At 53.2% G+C, this 17,500-nt stretch overlaps 1 protein-coding gene across 1 annotated transcript in view; it reads right to left on the bottom strand.

The window, feature by feature from the left end:
* Positions 1-17,500, bottom strand: part of LOC112241768 (myosin-11-like) — a 92,683-nt gene that overhangs the window by 20,671 nt on the left and 54,512 nt on the right. The window contains exons 31-41 of the mRNA XM_042317185.1: positions 15,966-16,070; positions 13,872-14,024; positions 13,395-13,498; positions 12,855-12,999; positions 8,948-9,160; positions 8,551-8,763; positions 7,325-7,486; positions 6,480-6,608; positions 6,073-6,158; positions 1,955-2,078; positions 959-1,167 (exon numbers count right to left, since the gene is read on the bottom strand). Coding sequence (XP_042173119.1) covers positions 959-1,167; positions 1,955-2,078; positions 6,073-6,158; positions 6,480-6,608; positions 7,325-7,486; positions 8,551-8,763; positions 8,948-9,160; positions 12,855-12,999; positions 13,395-13,498; positions 13,872-14,024; positions 15,966-16,070 — 1,643 coding nt within the window. The remainder of the gene's footprint in view (positions 1-958; positions 1,168-1,954; positions 2,079-6,072; positions 6,159-6,479; positions 6,609-7,324; positions 7,487-8,550; positions 8,764-8,947; positions 9,161-12,854; positions 13,000-13,394; positions 13,499-13,871; positions 14,025-15,965; positions 16,071-17,500) is intronic.

Below are 17,500 nucleotides of genomic sequence, written 5' to 3' on the forward strand. Positions count from 1 at the left end.
CAGGGTCGGACCTTCCTTTGCCTCCAGAACAGCTTGAATTCTTCGGGGCATTCTACAAGGTGTTGAAAAACGTTTCTGCAGATTGGACGGCGGTACACTCATACTGGGAACAGTTAGTTCCATCTCATCGCAAAGATATTCTATTGGGTTGAGGTCTGGGGACCGACCTGGGGACTGATCTGGGGACTGACCTGGGAACTGGTCTGGGGACTGTTCTGGGGACTGATCTGGGGACTGGTCTGGGGACTGGTCTGGGGACTGATCTGGGGACTGGTCTGGGGACTGATCTGGGGACTGATCTGGGGACTGGTCTGGGGACTGATCTGGGGACTGGTCTGGGGACTGGTCTGGGGACTGGTCTGGGGACTGATCTGGGGACTGGTCTGGGGACTGATCTGGGGACTGGTCTGGGGACTGATCTGGGGACTGATCTGGGGACTGGTCTGGGGACTGATCAGGCCACTCAAGTAAACTGAACTCGCTGTCATTTTCCAGGCAATGTTTTCACACTTCTACAATTGTAGTGGATCACGTGTCCACTGGAGCCGCTTCTTCCTGTTTGTAGCTGATGGGAGGGGAACCCGGTGTGGTCGTCTGCTGCAACAGCCCATCCGTGACAGAGATCGATGAGATGTGCATTCGTGAGATGCCGTTATTTGTCTGTTTGTGTCCCGTCTGTTGGATTGTACGAGTCTTGCCGTGGTGTACCTAATAAACTGTCCAGAGAGTGTATATTTACCTACCTTGCCTTTTGCATTGAGATCAAGTTCTTTATGTAGTTCATCATGACCATGTGAGTAAGAACTACATTTCCCATCGTCCTCTCCTGCCCCCACCTGTTCTCCAGCCAGAGCTGTTCCTGTCTCCTCCTCTCCTCTCCTCTCCTCGCCTCCCCCTCTCCTGTCCTTACCTGTTCTCCAGCCCTCTCCCTCCTCTCCTCCCCCTCTCCTGTCCTTACCTGTTCTCCAGCTCCAGCTGTTCCTCCAGTTGGTGTAGTTTGGCCTCCAGGGCGGCGATGGAGGATTTGAACTTTGACCTCCCCTGACCCTCCATCTCCTGTAGCTTGACCTTCAGATCCTTGTTCTGCCTCTCGAGCTGCTGTCTGGCGCCCTCACTGCTCTGGGAGGAACTACGCTCAGCCTGCAGCTCACTGCTCAACTGGTCCACCTAGGGGGAAGGGATAGAGAGACGCACACATCATCACTTTAGAGAGGGGGTCATGGGAGGAAGAGGTTAGGACCAGGGGGAAGAGATAGGAGACGCCCTCTGGTCTGACAGTAAAGGGAAGAGGTAGGGAGACAGTAAAGGGAAGAGGTAGGGAGACAGTAAAGGGAAGAGGTAGGGAGACAGTAAAGGGAAGAGGTAGGGAGACAGTAAAGGGAAGAGGTAGGGAGACAGTAAAGGGAAGAGGTAGGGAGACAGTAAAGGGAAGAGGTAGGGAGACAGTAAAGGGAAGAGGTAGGGAGACAGTAAAGGGAAGAGGTAGGGAGACAGTAAAGGGAAGAGGTAGGGAGACAGTAAAGGGAAGAGGTAGGGAGACAGTAAAGGGAAGAGGTAGGGAGACAGTAAAGGGAAGAGGTAGGGAGACAGTAAAGGGAAGAGGTAGTGGAGACAGTAAAGGGAAGAGGTAGGGAGACAGTAAAGGGAAGAGGTAGGGAAGTCACGTCTCTTGGTCTGCTCCTCCTCCCTTCACACTACCTAGTGCATACTCCCCTCCCCGTAAACCCTACCTAAAGCACACTCTCCTCCCACCTACACACTACCTAGTGTATACTCCCCTCCTCTCCTACCTGTTGCTGTGTCTTCCGGAGGCGGTCGTGGAGGTTCTCCATGTTGGTCTGCTCCTCCTCCCTTCACACTACCTAGTGCATACTCCCCTCCCCGTAAACCCTACCTAAAGCACACTCCACTCCCACCTACACACTACCTAGTGTATACTCCCCTCCTCTCCTACCTGTTGCTGTGTCTTCCGGAGGCGGTCGTGGAGGTTCTCCATGTTGGCCTGCTCCTCCTCCAGCTCTTCCTCTAGCTGGCTGATCTTAGCCTCCAGACGACGCTTCTCATCGGACATCATAGACCTGAGAAGAGGAGGAGAAGGGAGAGGAGGAGGAGGGTAGGAGGAGGAGGAGAGGAAGAGGAGGAGGAGCAGATGAGCAGAGACTTACAGTATAAATGTCAATAGTCTGCACTGAATTGAATGGGAGAAACTAATGAGTGAAAGGTAAGGCTTAGGTTTAGGTTTAAGTGTTAAGTTTGGGTTAAGGGTTAGGTTTAGGTCAAATCAAGAGTCGGCTTTCTATTCCGCAACAAAGCCTCCTTCACTCACGCCGCCAAGCTTACCCTAGTAAAACTGACTATCCTACCGATCCTCGACTTCGGCGATGTCATCTACAAAATGGCTTCCAACACTCTACTCAGCAAACTGGATGCAGTCTATCACAGTGCCATCCGTTTTGTCACTAAAGCACCTTATACCACCCACCACTGCGACTTGTATGCTCTAGTCGGCTGGCCCTCGCTACATATTCGTCGCCAGACCCACTGGCTCCAGGTCATCTACAAGTCCATGCTAGGTAAAGCTCCGCCTTATCTCAGTTCACTGGTCACGATGGCAACACCCATCCGTAGCACGCGCTCCAGCAGGTGTATCTCACTGATCATCCCTAAAGCCAACACCTCATTTGGCCGCCTTTCGTTCCAGTACTCTGCTGCCTGTGACTGGAACGAATTGCAAAAATCGCTGAAGTTGGAGACTTTTATCTCCCTCACCAACTTCAAACATCAGCTATCTGAGCAGCTAACCGATCGCTGCAGCTGTACATAGTCTATTGGTAAATAGCCCACCCATTTTCACCTACCTCATCCCCATACTGTTTTTATTTATTTACTTTTCTGCTCTTTTGCACACCAATATCTCTACCTGTACATGACCATCTGATCATTTATCACTCTGTTAATCTGCAAAATTGTAATTATTCGCCTACCTCCTCATGCCTTTTGCACACATTGTATATAGACTCCCCCTTTGTTTTCTACTGTGTTATTGACTTGTTAATTGTTTATTCCATTAACCATGTCTGCTCACAACTTTATCTTGTCGCAGTTGCAAATGAGAACTGCTCAGCCTACCTGTTCTCAACTAGCCTACCTGGTTAAATAAAGGTGTTCTTAGCCTACCTGGTTAAATAAAGGTGCAAATGAGAACTTGTTCTCAACTAGCCTACCTGGTTAAATAAAGGTGTTCTCAAAGCCTACCTGGTTAAAAAATAAAATAGCCTACCTGGTTAAATAAAGGTGTTCTCAACTAGCCTACCTGGTTAAATAAAGGTGTTCTCAACTAACCTGGTTAAATAAAGGTGAAATTAAAAAATTAAAAAAAATAAAATAAAAAGGTTTAAGGGTTAAGGGTTAGGTTTAGGTTTAAGGGTTAGGTTTAGGTTTAAGGGTTAGGTTTTTAGGTTTAAGGGTTAGGTTTAGGTTTAAGGGTTAGGTTTAGGTTTAAGGGTTAGGTTTAGGTTTAGGTTTAAGGGTTAGGTTTAGGTTTAAGGGTTAAGGTTTAGGTTTAAGGGTTAGGTTTAGGTTTAAGGGTTAGGTTTAGGTTTAAGGGTTAGGTTTAGGTTTAAGGGTTAGGTTTAGGTTTAAGGGTTAGGTTTAGGTTTAAGGGTTAGGTTTAGGTTTAAGGGTTAGGTTTAGGTTTAAGGGTTAGGTTTAGGTTTAAGGGTTAGGTTTAGGTTTAAGGGTTAAGTTTGGGTTAAAGGTTTAAGGGTTAAGTTTGGGTTAAGAGTTAGGTTTAGGTTTAAGGGTTAGGTTTGGGTTAAAGGTTTAAGGGTTAAGTTTGGGTTAAAGGTTTAAGGGTTAAGTTTGGGTTAAGGGTTAGGTTTAGGTTTAAGGGTTAGGTTTAGGTTTAAGGGTTAAGTTTGGGTTAAAGGTTTAAGGGTTAAGTTTGGGTTAAGAGTTAGGTTTAGGTTTAAGGGTTAAGTTTGGGTTAAAGGTTTAAGGGTTAAGTTTGGGTTAAGGGTTAGGTTTAGGTTTAAGGGTTAAGTTTGGGTTAAAGGTTTAAGGGTTACGTTTGGGTTAAGGTTAGGTTTAGGTTTAAGGGTTAAGTTTGGGTTAAGGGTTAAGTTTAGGCTTGAGGGTTAGGTTAGTTTTAGGGTAGGGTTAGGTTTGGGATAAGGGATAGGTTTAAGGGTCAAGTTTGGGTTAAGGGTTAAGTTTAGGCTTCAGGGTTAAGGTTAGTTTTAGGGTAGGGTTAGGTTTGGGATAAGGGATAAGGTTAGTTTTAGGGTAGGGTTAAGTTTGGGTTAAGGGTTTGGGTTAAGGGTTAAGGTTAGTTTTAGGGTATGGTTTAGTTTGGGTTAAGGGTTAAGTTTGGGTTAAGGGTTAATTTGGGTTAAGGGTTAAGGTTAGTTTTAGGGTATGGTTAGGTTTGGGTTAAGGTTTAGGGTTAGGTTAGTTTTAGGGTAGGATTAAGTTTGGGTTAAGGGTTAGGTTAAGGGTTAGGTTAGTTTTAGGGTAGGATTAAGTTTGGGTTGAGGGTTAGGTTAGTTTTAGGGTAGGGTTAGGTCTGGGTTAAGGTTAGTTTTAGGGTAGGGTTAGGTTTGGGTTAAGGGTTAAGGTTAGTTTTAGGGTATGTTTGGGTTAAGGGTTAGGTTTAAGGGTTAAGCTTAGTTTTAGGGTATGGTTAGGTTTGGGTTAAGGGTTAGCTTAGTTTTAGGGTATGGTTAGGTTTAAGGGTTAAGGTTAGTTTTAGGGTAGGGTTAGGTTTGGGTTAAGGGTTAGGTTAGTTTTAGGGTATGGTTTGGGTTAAGGGTTAGGTTTGGGTTAAGGGTTAGGTTAGTTTTAGGGTAGGGTTAGGTTTGTGTTAAGGGTTAAGGGTTAGGTTAGTTTTAGGGTATGGTTAGGTTTGGGTTAAGGGTTAGGTTAGTTTTAGGGTGTGGTTAGGTTTGGGTTAAGGGTTAGGTTTGGGTTAAGGGTTAGGTTAGTTTTAGGGTATGGTTAGGTTTGTGTTAAGGGTTAAGGGTTAGGTTTGGGTTAAGGGTTAGGTTAGTTTTAGGGTATGGTTAGGTTTGTGTTAAGGGTTAGGTTTGGGTTACGGGTTAGGTTAGTTTTAGGGTAGGTTTGGGTTAAGGGTTAGGTTAGTTTTAGGGTAGGGTTAGGTTTGGGTTAGGTTTGGGTTAAGGGTTAGGTTAGTTTTAGGGTATGGTTAGGTTTGGGTTAAGGGTTAGGTTAGTTTTAGGTTAGGGTTAGGTTTGGGTTAGGTTTGGGTTAAGGGTTAAAGGTTAGTTTTAGGGTATGGTTAGGTTTGTGTTAAGGGTTAGGTTTGGGTTACGGGTTTAGGTTAGTTTTAGGGTTAGGTTTGGGTTAAGGGTTAGGGTTTTAGGTTAGGGTTAGTTTTAGGGTTAGGTTTGGGTTAAGGGTTAGGTTAGTTTTAGGGTATGGTTAGGTTTGTGTTAAGGGTTAGGTTTGGGTTACGGGTTAGGTTAGTTTTAGGGTAGGTTTGGGTTAAGGGTTGGGTTAAGGGTTAGGTTAGTTTTAGGTTGGAGGTTAAGGGTTAGGTTTGGGTTAAGGGTTAAAGGGTTAAGGGTTAAGGGTTAGGTTAGTTTTAGGTTAGTTTTAGGTTTGGGTTAGGTTTGGGTTAGGTTAAAGGTTAAGGGTTAAGGGTTAAGGGTTAAGGGTTAAGGGTTAGGTTAGTTAAGGGGGTTAGGTTTGGGTTAAGGGGTTAGGTTTAGGAGTTTTAGGGGGTTAGGGTTAGGGTTAGGGTTAGGTTAAGGGTTAAGGGTTAAGGGTTAGGTTAGTTTTAGGGTATGGTTAGGTTTGGGTTAAGGGTTAAAGGTTAAGGGTTAAAGGTTAAGGGTTAAGGGTTAAGGGTTAGGTGTTAACAGTACTGAGGATGTTGTCACATGTCCAGATGTTCTACATCAATACAGATGAAGGAAAAGAGATGAGGCCTGTGTCCCATATTACATCCTATTCCCTTTATAGTGCACTACTTTAGACCACGGACCAATGGCCTATAGGGTGGCATTTGGGACACAGTCTAGGGGACCTTTTAAAAGTAGCCTACACACTCACTTCCCAGAGTTGCTGGCCAGATCCTCAGACATCTCATCTCTCTCTGTCTCGGCCTGCTTACGAGCCCTCTCTGCCGCAGCCAAGTCCTACAGTGGGACAAAGAGTGAAGAGATGGAGGAGGAGAGATGGGGGGCATTTTAGGAGACAAGAACAGGAGAGAGACAGAGTGAAGGTTCTAGTGATGTGTGTATCACAAGGCAATATTCTCCCATGTTAACATGGGAGGACAAAGAGAGAGACAGAGGGAGAGGGGGGGAGAAAGGGCAAGAGAAGGGGAGAGAGAGAGAGGGAGAGAAAAGGGGGAGGACAACGAGAGGGAGAGAGAGAAGGGGGGGGGGCAGAGACAGAGGGGGAGGACAAAGAGAGAGACAGAGGGAGAGAGGGGGGGGGGACAGAGAAGACTGTACCTCCTGTAGCTGCATGAAGCTGGCCTCCAGGGTCTTGGCTCTTCTCTCTGACTCCCTGGCTGAGGACAGTACCTCCTTCTGGGCTGCACGGGAATCCTCCACCTCCCTCTGGAGCTCCTTCATCTGGGCCTGAGGAGGAGGGAGGAGGAGAGGAGGAGAAGGAATAGGAGCCGGAGAGGGAGGAAATGGAAGTCATTAGTGGAGAAATGCTAAACGGACCCAGGATCAGAGTCTACACTGTCTAGAGACAACTTCCTCCTACAGCCAGGATCAGAGTCTACAGACAACTTCCCCCTACATCCAGGATCAGAGTCTACAGACAACTTCCCCCTACATCCAGGATCAGAGTCTACAGACAACTTCCCCCTACATCCAGGATCAGAGTCTACAGACAACTTCCCCCTACATCCAGGATCAGAGTCTACAGACAACTTCCCCCTACATCCAGGATCAGAGTCCACAGACAACTTCCCCCTACATCCAGGATCAGAGTCTACAGACAACTTCCCCCATCCAGGACATCCAGGATCAGAGTCCACAGACAACTTCCCCTACATCCAGGATCAGAGTCCACAGACAACTTCCCCCCCCAGGATCAGAGTCCACAGACAACTTCCCCCTATATCCAGGATCAGAGTCTACAGACAACTTCCCCCTACATCCAGGATCAGAGTCTACAGACAACTTCCCCCTACATCCAGGATCAGAGTCCACAGACAACTTCCCCCTATATCCAGGATCAGAGTCCACAGACAACTTCCCCCTATGGCCAGGATCAGAGTCTACAGACAACTTCCCCCTACAGGCAGGATCTCAGTGTTGTTCCTCTGTGGTGTGTGACTGACCTGTATCTTGCGCAGCTGTTTGACGGCCTCGTCACGCCCCCTACTGGTGGCTTCCACCTGGTCCTCCAGATCATTCACCTCTCCTTCCAGCTTCTTCCTCCCTGCTGTCGCCCCCGCACGCTGCCTCCTCTCCTCCTCCAGCTCACCCTCCAGCTCACGCACCTGGAGGAGAGGGAGAGATGAGGGAGGGAAGAGAGAGAGGAGGGGGAGGGGAAGGAGGGAGAGAGGAGGGGGAGAGGAGGGAGGAAGAGGCAGAGAGGTTAGAGGGCTGTCACCCCCACATGCTGCCTCCGCTCCTCCACCAGCTCACTCCCCAGGAGAGAATGAGGGAGATTAGACACCCCCTCTCCTCCTCTCCTTCCCCTGGTCCTACCTGTTTCCATAGTTGTTTCTACCTCTCCTCCTTCTGTCTCCTCCTCTCCTCCCTCTTTCTCCTCCTCTCCTCTCCTCTCCCTTTCTCCTCTTCTCCTCCCGTCTCCTCCTTCCCTGTGTCCTCCCCTGTCTCCTCCTCTCCTTCCAGTCTCCAACCTGTTTTAGTAGTTGTCTCCTCCTCTCCTCTCCTCTCTCCTCTCCTCTCCTCCTCTCTCCTCTCCTCTCCTCTCCTCTCCTCTCCTCCTCCTCCTCCTCCTCTCCTCTCCTCTCCTCTCCTCTCTCCCTTTCTCCTCCTCTCCTCCGACTCCTCCTTCCCTGTGTCCTCCTCCCGCCTCCTCCTTCCCTGTCTCCTCCTCCCGTCTCCTCCTCTCCTTCCCGTCTCCAACCTGTTTTAGCAGTTGTCTCCTCCTCTCCTCCCCTGTCTCCTCCTCTCCTCTCCTCCCCTGTCTCCTCCTCCCCTCCCTGTCTCCTACCTGTTTCAGTAGTTGTCTCCTCCTCCCCTCCCCTTTCTCCTCCTCTCCTCCCCCTGTCCCCTACCTGTTTCAGTAGTTGTCTCCTCCTCCCCTTCCTGTCTCCTACTTGTTTCAGTAGTTGTCTCCTCCTCCCCTCCCCCTGTCTCCTCCTCCCCTCCCCCCCTGTCTCCTCCTCCCCTCCCCCCTGTCTCCTCCTCTCCTTCCCGTCTCCAACCTGTTTTAGTAGTTGTCTCCTCCTCTCCTCCCCCTGTCTCCTACTTGTTTCAGTAGTTGTCTCCTCCTCCCCTCCCCCTGTCTCCTCGTCCCCTCCCCGTCTCCTACCTGTTTCAGTAGTTGTGTCCTCCTCCCCTCCCCTGTCTCCTCGTCCCCCCCGTCTCCTACCTGTTTCAGTAGTTGTTTCCTCCTCTCCTCCCCCTGTTCGTCTCGTCCCTGCAGGTCTCTGTCATGCTGTGTCTTCATGGCCTGCGTGTTGACCTCCAGACGTAGCTTAGCATCCTCCGCGACCTGTAGCTCGTCCTCCAGCTCCTCCATCTGGGTCCGCATCTCATCCAGCACCGCCTCCAGACCTCGCTTCGTCTTCTCCAACTCATGGACCTGGCCAACCCACAACACAATCAGTCACAATGAACCTAACAACAGGGGCACGAGAGAGAAAGACAAAGAAAGAGAGAGCTTGATGGAGAGAGAGAAAGAGAGGGAGAGAAAGGGAGATAAAGAGAGGGAGAGAAAGGGAGAGAGTGAAAGATGGAGAGAGCGAGAGAGATACAAACACACTCACGTTCTTCCCGACATCGTCCTTGGAGCTGACCAGGTCCTCCATCTCTGCCCTGAGGGCCTTGTTGCTTCTCTCCTGCTCCTCCAGGGAGCCCTGCATCTCCTCCAAGGCCCTCCCCAGAGCCAGCGCCCGCGTCTCCTTCTCTCTGGCCTCCGCCTCCGCTCGGTCACGCTCCTCAGCATACTTACCGGAGATGGAACGCTCCTCTGCTAGCATCTGAGAGAGGGGAGGAGAGGTGGAGGAGAGGTGGGAGGAGGTGGGGGAGGGAGGGGAGAGGAGGGGGAGAGGGAGAGGAGGGAGGAGAGGAGGAGGAGGAGGAGGAGGAGGGAGGAGAGGGGAGGAGGAGGAGGGAGGGAGGAGGGAGGAGAGGAGGGAGGAGAGGAGGGAGGGAGGGGGAGGTGGAGGAGAGGTGGGAGAGAGGAGGAGGAGGAGAGGAGGGAGGGAGGGAGGGAGGTGGAGGAGGGAGGGAGGAGGTGGAGGAGGAGGGAGGGAGGGGAGGAGAGGAGGGAGGGAGGGAGAGAGGGGAGGAGAGGTGGAGGAGAGGGGAGGGGAGGAGAGGAGGGAGGAGGTGGGGAGAGGAGGGAGAAGAGAGGTGGAGGTGGGGGAGGGAGGAGAGGAGGGAGGAGAGGTGGAGGGAGGAGGGAGGAGAGGAGGAGAGGAGGGAGGGAGGGAGGAGGGGAGGGAGGAGAGGAGGGAGGAGAGGTGGAGGGAGGGGAGAGAGGTGGAGGAGAGGGAGAAGGGAGGAGAGGTGGGGGGAGAGGTGGGGTGGGGGAGAGATGGAGGAGAGGAGGGAGGAGGGGAGAGGAGGGAGGGAGGTGGGGAGAGAGGAGGGAGGAGAGGTGGAGGAGAGATGGAGGAGGGAGAGAGGAGGAGGGAGGAGAGGAGAGGGAGGGAGAGGAGGAGAGGTGGAGGAGAGGAGAGAGGAGGGAGGAGAGATGGAGGAGAGGAGGGAGGAGAGGAGGGAGGGGAGGAGAGATGGAGGAGAGGAGGGAGAAGAGGAGGGAGGGAGGGAGGAGAGGAGGGAGGAGAGGTGGGGGAGAGATGGAGGAGAGGAGGGAGGAGAGGAGGGAGGAGAGGAGGGAGGAGAGGAGGGAGGAGAGGTGGGGGGAGAGGAGGGAGGAGGGAGGGAGGAGAGAGGAGGGAGTGGAGGAGAGGAGGGAGGAGAGGTGGAGGAGAGGTGGAGGAGAGGAGGGAGGAGAGGTGGAGGAGAGATGGAGGAGAGGAGGGGAGGAGAGGAGGGAGGGAGGTGGAGGAGGGAGGGAGGAGAGGTGGGGGAGAGATGGAGGAGAGGAGGAGGAGAGGTGGGGGAGAGGTGGGGGAGAGATGGAGGAGAGGAGGGAGGAGAGGAGGGAGGAGAGGAGAGAGGAGGGAGGGAGGTGGAGGGAGGGATGGGGAAGAGGAGGGAGGAGGGAGGAGAGGAGGGAGGGGAGGGAGAGAGGTGGAGGAGAGGAGGGAGGAGAGGTGGAGGAGAGGGGAGAGAGGAGGGAGGAGAGGTGGAGGAGAGGAGGGGGAGAGGAGGGAGGGGTGGGGAGGTGGAGGAGAGGAGGGAGGAGAGGAGGGGAGAGGGAGGAGAGGAGGGAGGGAGTGGAGGAGAGGAGGGAGGGAGGGAGGATCAGAGGTGGAGGAGAGGTGGAGGAGAGGAGGGAGGAGAGGAGGAGGAGAGGTGGAGGGAGGAGGGAGGGGAGGAGGGAGGAGAGGAGGAGGAGAGGAGGGAGGAGAGGTGGAGGAGAGGTGGAGGAGAGGAGGGAGGAGAGGTGGGGGGAGAGGGGAAGGGAGGGAGGAGAGGTGGAGGAGAGGTGGAGGAGAGGAGGGAGGAGGAGGAGGGAGGAGAGGAGGGAGGAGAGGAGAGGGGAGGAGAGGAGGGAGGAGAGAGGAGGGAGGGGAGAGGAGGGAGGAGAGGTGGAGGGTGGGAGGAGAGGAGGGAGGAGAGGTGGGGGAGGAGGGAGAGGAGGGAGGAGAGGTGGAGGAGAGGTGGAGGAGGTGGAGGAGGGAGGAGAGGAGGGAGGAGAGGTGGAGGGAGGGGGAGGAGAGGAGGAGGAGAGGTGGGGGAGATGGAGGAGAGGTGGGAGGAGGGAGGGAGGAGGAGGAGGAGAGGTGGAGGAGAGGTGGAGGAGAGGAGGGAGGAGAGGTGGGGGAGAGGGAGGGAGGGAGGAGAGGTGGAGGAGAGGTGGAGGAGAGGAGGGAGGGAGGTGGGGGAGGAGGGAGGAGAGGAGGAGGAGAGGAGGAGCTGGAGGAGGAGGAGAGGTGGAGGAGGTGGTGGGAGGAGAGGAGGGAGGAGAGGAGGGGGGAGGGGAGGGAGATGGAGGAGAGGTGGAGGAGAGGTGGAGGAGAGGAGGGAGGAGGAGGAGAGGTCTTCCTCTGAGGAGGAGAGGAGGGAGGAGAGGTGGAGGGGAGAGGTGGAGGAGAGGAGGGAGGAGAGGTGGGGAGAGGAGGGAGGGAGGGGGAGAGGTGGAGGAGGGAGGTGGAGGGAGGGAGGAGGGAGGAGGAGAGGAGGGAGGGGAGGAGGGAGGAGAGGAGGGAGGTGGGGGAGAGGAGGGAGGAGGAGGGAGTGGAGGAGAGGAGGGAGGAGAGGTGGAGGAGAGGAGGGAGGAGAGGTGGGGGAGAGGGAGGGAGGGGAGGGAGGGGGGAGAGATGGAGGAGAGGAGGGAGGAGGGAGGAGGGAGGAGAGGGAGGAGGAGAGGAGGGGAGGAGAGGAGGGAGGAGAGGTGGAGGAGAGGAGGGAGGAGAGGTGGAGGAGGAGGAGAGGAGGAGAGGAGGGAGGGAGGTGGAGGGAGGGAGGAGAGGTGGAGGAGAGGAGGGAGGGAGAGGAGGGAGGGAGGGAGGGTGGGGGAGAGATGGAGGAGAGGAGAGGAGGGAGGAGAGGTGGGAGGAGAGGTGGGAGGGAGGGAGGAGAGGTGGAGGAGGTGGAGAGAGGTGGAGAGAGGAGGGAGGAGGAGGGAGGAGGAGGAGGGAGGGAGGGAGGGGAGGATGGAGGAGAGGAGGGAGGGAGGTGGAGGAGAGGAGGGAGGAGAGGAGGAGAGGAGGGAGGAGGGGGGAGGGAGGAGAGGTGGGGGAGAGGTGGGGGAGGAGAGGAGGGAGGAGAGGTGGGGGAGAGATGGAGGAGAGGAGGGAGGGAGGAGGGGGGAGATGGAGGAGAGGAGGGAGGGAGAGGGGAGGAGGGAGGGAGGGAGAAGGGAGGGGAGGGAGGTGGAGGGGAGGGAGGGGAGAGGGAGGGAGGAGGTGGGAGGGAGGGGAGGGGAGGAGAGGTGGGGGAGGGAGGGAGATGGGAGGAGAGGGGGAGGAGGGAGGGGGGAGATGGGGAGGGAGGGAGGGAGGTGGAGGGAGGGAGGGAGGGAGGGAGGGAGGGGAGGGAGGGAGGGAGGGAGGGAGGGGAGGGAGGTGGGGGAGAGTGGAGGGAGGGAGGGAGAGGGGGGAGGGAAGAGGTGGAGGAGTGGTGGGAGGGAGGGAGAGGGGGAGGAGAGGTGGGAGGGAGGGGGGGGGAGGGAGGGAGGGGGGGGAGGAGGGGGAGGAGAGGTGGGAGGGAGGGAGAGGGGGAGGAGTGGAGGGGGAGGAGGGAGGGAGGGAGGGAGGGGAGGAGTGGTGGGTGGGAGGGAGAGGGGAGCGAGAGGAGATAATAACAGATTTTCACAGGTGGAGGCAAAGATAGTAGCTGTTAAAGGTTGGCAAGACAGCACAAACAGATACGGAACCAGGCTAAGAAATGATATCTGTTGTGTGGAGGGTGTTGTGTTGATTATGATACTTGTTGTTACTGACTTCCCTTTTTTAATTGCCTCTGAGGGGATAAATTAAGTTGAATTGAGTTGAATTGAATTGAGTTGAATTGAATTGAAATGAGTTGAATTGAATTGAACTGAGTTGAATCGATTTGAGTTTAATGAAGTTGAATTGAGTTGAATTGACTACTAACCTGGTCAAACTTCCTCTGTTTCTTTTCCAGGTTGGAGACCAAGGTTCTCTGGTTGTCCAGGTCCATCAGAATGTCCTCCAGTTCCTGCTGTAGTCTGATCCTGTTCTTCTCCAGTTTATCATAGGCACACACCTTCTCCTCATACCTACAAACACACCATGGAGGAGTAACATATAGTTACATACGGTTAGTTATATATATTATATACAGTATGTCTATACAGATGCAGGATCTTAATTTGACCAGTATTGCCGCAGCAACAGGATTTGAACGTTTAAAGTCCATAATGTTGCTACTAGCTAGTCCCCCCAAAAAGTCAACTACTGTTAACATAACCGTGTGTTGGTGCAGGTTTTCCAGTGAATTTATTTCAATCACAAAGATCATCTGCTCATTCCTGCTGCGCAGGGAAATTCTCAGCAACAAATTGAGTGATCAAATTAAGATCCTACACATGTTTTATTCTAAATATATATATATATATATATATATATCACTATTATATACAGTATATTTATCTTCTATGTGTAATTGTCGTACTGTGAGTTGGCAGCCTCCAGGTCTCTCTGCAGGCGTTTCTTCCCCTCTTCCAGGAGTTCCACTGTTCCCTGCTGCTCATCCAGATGCTTCTTACAGTCAGACAGCTGACGAGAGGGGGTCAAAGGTCAAACTCTATATTCTCTTTCTGTAACAGTACTGACCTCTCTCTCTCTCTACTGTCCTGCATGTTGAGGCTGGAGGCCTGTCTCTCTACTGTCCTGCATGTTGAGGCTGGAGGCCTGTCTCTCCACTGACCTGCATGTTGAGGCTGGAGGCCTGTCTCTCTACTGTCCTGCATGTTGAGGCTAAAGGCCTGTCTCTCCACTGTCCTGCATGTTGAGGCTGGAGGCCTGTCTCTCTACTGTCCTGCATGTTGAGGCTGGAGGCCTGTCTCTCTACTGACCTGCATGTTGAGGCTGGAGGCCTGTCTCTGTACTGACCTGCATGTTGAGGCTGGAGGCCTGTCTCTCTACTGACCTGCATGTTGAGGCTGGAGGCCTGTCTCTCCACTCCTCTCTTGGCCTCTGTCTCTTCCTCCAGCTGTTCGAGAAGGTTGTTCCTGTCTTCCTCTGTCTGGCGAAGACGACCTGACAGGTTCAGCTTCTGACGAGTCTCCTCTGACAACAACTCCTGGAGGGGGGAGGGGAGGAGAGAGAGGAGGAGAGAGGGGGAGGGAGGAGAGGGGGAGGAGAGGGGAAGGGGGAGGGAGGAGAGAGAGGGAGGGAGGGAGGAGAGAGAGGAGGAGAGAGGGAGAGAGATGAGGAGAGAGGGGGAGGGAGGGGAGGGGAGAGGAGGGGGGGAGGGGAGAGAGGAGGAGAGGGGGAGGGGAGAGAGGAGGAGAGGGTGGAGAGAGGAGGAGAGGGGGGGGGGAGAGAGGAGGAGAAAGGGAGAGAGGGTGAGAGAGGGGGAGGGGAGAGAGGAGGAGGAGAAAGGGAGAGAGGGGGAGAGAGGAGGAGAAAGGGAGAGAGGGGGAGAGAGGAGGAGAAAGGGGGGGGGAGAGAAGAGGAGAAAGGGAGAGAGGGGGAGTGGAGAGAGGAGGAGAAAGGGAGAGAGGGGGAGAAAGGGGGAGGGGAGAGAGGAGGAGAAAGGGAGAAGAAAAGAAGGGGGAGGGGAGGAGGAGGAGGAGAAAGGGAGAGAGGGGGGAGAGGGAGAAAGGGAGAGAGGGGGAGAAAGGGGGAGGGGAGAGAGGAGGAGAAAGGGAGAGAGGGAAGGGGAGAGAGGAGGAGAAAGGGAGAGAGGGGGAGAGGAGGAGAAAGGGAGAGAGGGGGAGAGGAGGAGAAAGGGAGAGAGGGGGGGAGAGGAGGAGAAAGGGAGAGAGGGGGGGAGAGGAGGAGAAAGGGAGAGAGGGGGAGAGGAGGAGAAAGGGAGAGAGAGGGAGAGAGGGGGAGAAAGGGAGAGAGAGATGAAGAGAGAGGGAGAGAGGGGGAGAAAGGGAGAGAGAGGGGGAGAAAGGGAGAGAGAGGGAGAGAGGGGGAGAAAGGGAGAGAGAGGGAGAGAGGGGGAGAAAGGGAGAGAGGAGAGGAGAGGGAAACAGATAAACATAAACAGGTTGTGGTAGTGTGTTGTCGTTCACTTTAGCCTCAAACTTAAAATGACTTAAAAAACAAAGTATTAGAAAGAGGGGCAACAGGAAAATAAACTCTTTATCTGTCACTCCGAGAAGGTTTCCCTGTCAGCTGAACATCCCATATCTATTCAGTGTTTCCCCTACCAGTTGTTCTGTGAAGTAAGTCAGAGTCCTGTAGGTCTGAGTCTCACCCGAGAGTCCTGTAGGTCTGAGTCTCACCCGAGAGTCCTGTAGGTCTGAGTCTCACCCGAGAGTCCTGTAGGTCTGAGTCTCACCCGAGAGTCCTGTAGGTCTGAGTCTCACCCGAGAGTCCTGTAGGTCTGAGTCTCACCCGAGAGTCCTGTAGGTCTGAGTCTCACCCGAGAGTCGTGTAGGTCTGAGTCTCACCTGAGAGTCCCCGAGAGTCGAGAGTGTAGGTCTGAGTCTCACCTGAGAGTCCTGTAGGTCTGAGTCTCACCCGAGAGTCCTGTAGGTCTGAGTCTCACCCGAGAGTCGTGTAGGTCTGAGTCTCACCCGAGAGTCCTGTAGGTCTGAGTCTCACCCGAGAGTCCTGTAGGTCTGAGTCTCACCCGAGAGTCCTGTAGGTCTGAGTCTCACCCGAGAGTCCTGTAGGTCTGAGTCTCACCCGAGAGTCCTGTAGGTCTGAGTCTCACCCGAGAGTCCTGTAGGTCTGAGTCTCACCCGAGAGTCGTGTAGGTCTGAGTCTCACCCGAGAGTCGTGTAGGTCTGAGTCTCACCCGAGAGTCCTGTAGGTCTGAGTCTCACCCGAGAGTCCTGTAGGTCTGAGTCCTGTAGTTCTGAGTCTCACCCGAGAGTCCTGTAGTTCTTAGTCTCACCCGAGAGTCCTGTAGGTCTGAGTCTCACCCGAGAGTCCTGTAGGTCTGAGTCTCACCTGAGAGTCCTGTAGGTCTGAGTCTCACCCGAGAGTCCTGTAGGTCTGAGTCTCACCTGAGAGTCCTGTAGGTCTGAGTCTCACCTGAGAGTCCTGTAGGTCTGAGTCTCACCTGAGAGTCCTGTAGCTGGGACCCCAGACTGACCAGGTCTTTACTCAGTTTAATGTTCTTCCCCTCCACCTCATTCAGCAGACCGCTCACACTGTCCAACTCAGACTGGAACAGAGGGATGAGAGAAGAAGGGGACAAGAGAAGAAGGGGATGAGAGAAGAAGGGGATGAGAGAAGACGGGGACGAGAGAAGAAGTGGATGAGAGAAGGAGGGGATGAGAGAAGGGGAAAGAAGAAGTGGATGAGAGAAGAAGGGGATGAGAGAAGAAGGGGATGAGAGAAGAAGGGGATGAGAGGAGAAGTGGACGAGAGAAGAAGTGGATGAGAGAAGGAGGGGATGAGAGAAGATGGGGATGAGAGAAGAAGGGGATGAGAGAAGAGTGGGATGAGAGAAGAGTGGGATGAGAGAAGAGTGGGATGAGAGGAGAAGTGGATGAGAGGAGAAGTGGATGAGAGAAGACGGGGAAAGAAGAAGTGGATGGGAGAAAAGAGCAGCAGGTTGTCACAAACATGAAATAATAAATGATGATGTCTGTCATCATGTGAATAAAAACCAAAATCCGCTCCTTCATCCCCACGTCCTTGCTGTAAAACCACAATACGTTCTCAGTCAACTTACCAGGTGAACATCAGGGGTAAGCAGACGCCATAGTGTTCAATGACTGTTGTATTTCTGGACTGTTGTTTAGCGTTCTCAGATGGGTCACCCATACATAGAGGACAGTTGTACTAAGGACAACCCCCTGCTCAACACCCACACATAGAGGACAGTTGTACTAAGGACAACCCCCTGCCCAACACCCATACATAGAGGACAGTTGTACTAAGGACAACCCCCTGCCCAACACCCATACATAGAGGACAGTTGTACTAAGGACAACCCCTGCTCAACACCCACACATAGAGGACAGTTGTACTAAGGACAACCCCTGCTCAACACCCACACATAGAGGACAGTTGTACTAAGGACAACCCCTGCTCAACACCCACACATAGAGGACACAGGACAACCCCTGCTCAACACCCACACACAGAGGACCAACAAGGACAACCCCTGCTCAACACCCACACACAGAGGACAGTTGTACTAAGGACAACCCCCTGCTCAACACCCACACATAGAGGACAGGACAACCCCTGCTCAACACCCACACATCAACACCCCCACATAGAGGACAGTTGTACTCAACACCCCCACATAGAGGAAGTACTAAGGACAACAACACCCCCACAGAGGACAGTTGTACTAAGGACAACCCCCTGCTCGTGTTTCAGGTCTTAAATGTTTGTCACTTGTATTATTTCCATCTGACGTGTGATGTGGTACAGATGTAGGATATTAATTTGATCACCCGGTTGCAGGATACATTTTCTGCAAACGTGTTGTGTATTTGAGATTTTAAAAAGTTTAACTATAATTTCCACTTTGGAGTTTCAGACTTGATTTTCCCTTACGAAAAATGTATCAACCCCTACTAAAATGTCCATTAATTACAATCCACATAATAATTAAAATTTCCTGTTGATGCAGGATTA

Source organism: Oncorhynchus tshawytscha, unplaced genomic scaffold (assembly GCF_018296145.1).
Source record: "Oncorhynchus tshawytscha isolate Ot180627B unplaced genomic scaffold, Otsh_v2.0 Un_contig_993_pilon_pilon, whole genome shotgun sequence".
Classification (NCBI taxonomy): Eukaryota; Metazoa; Chordata; class Actinopteri; order Salmoniformes; family Salmonidae; genus Oncorhynchus; species Oncorhynchus tshawytscha.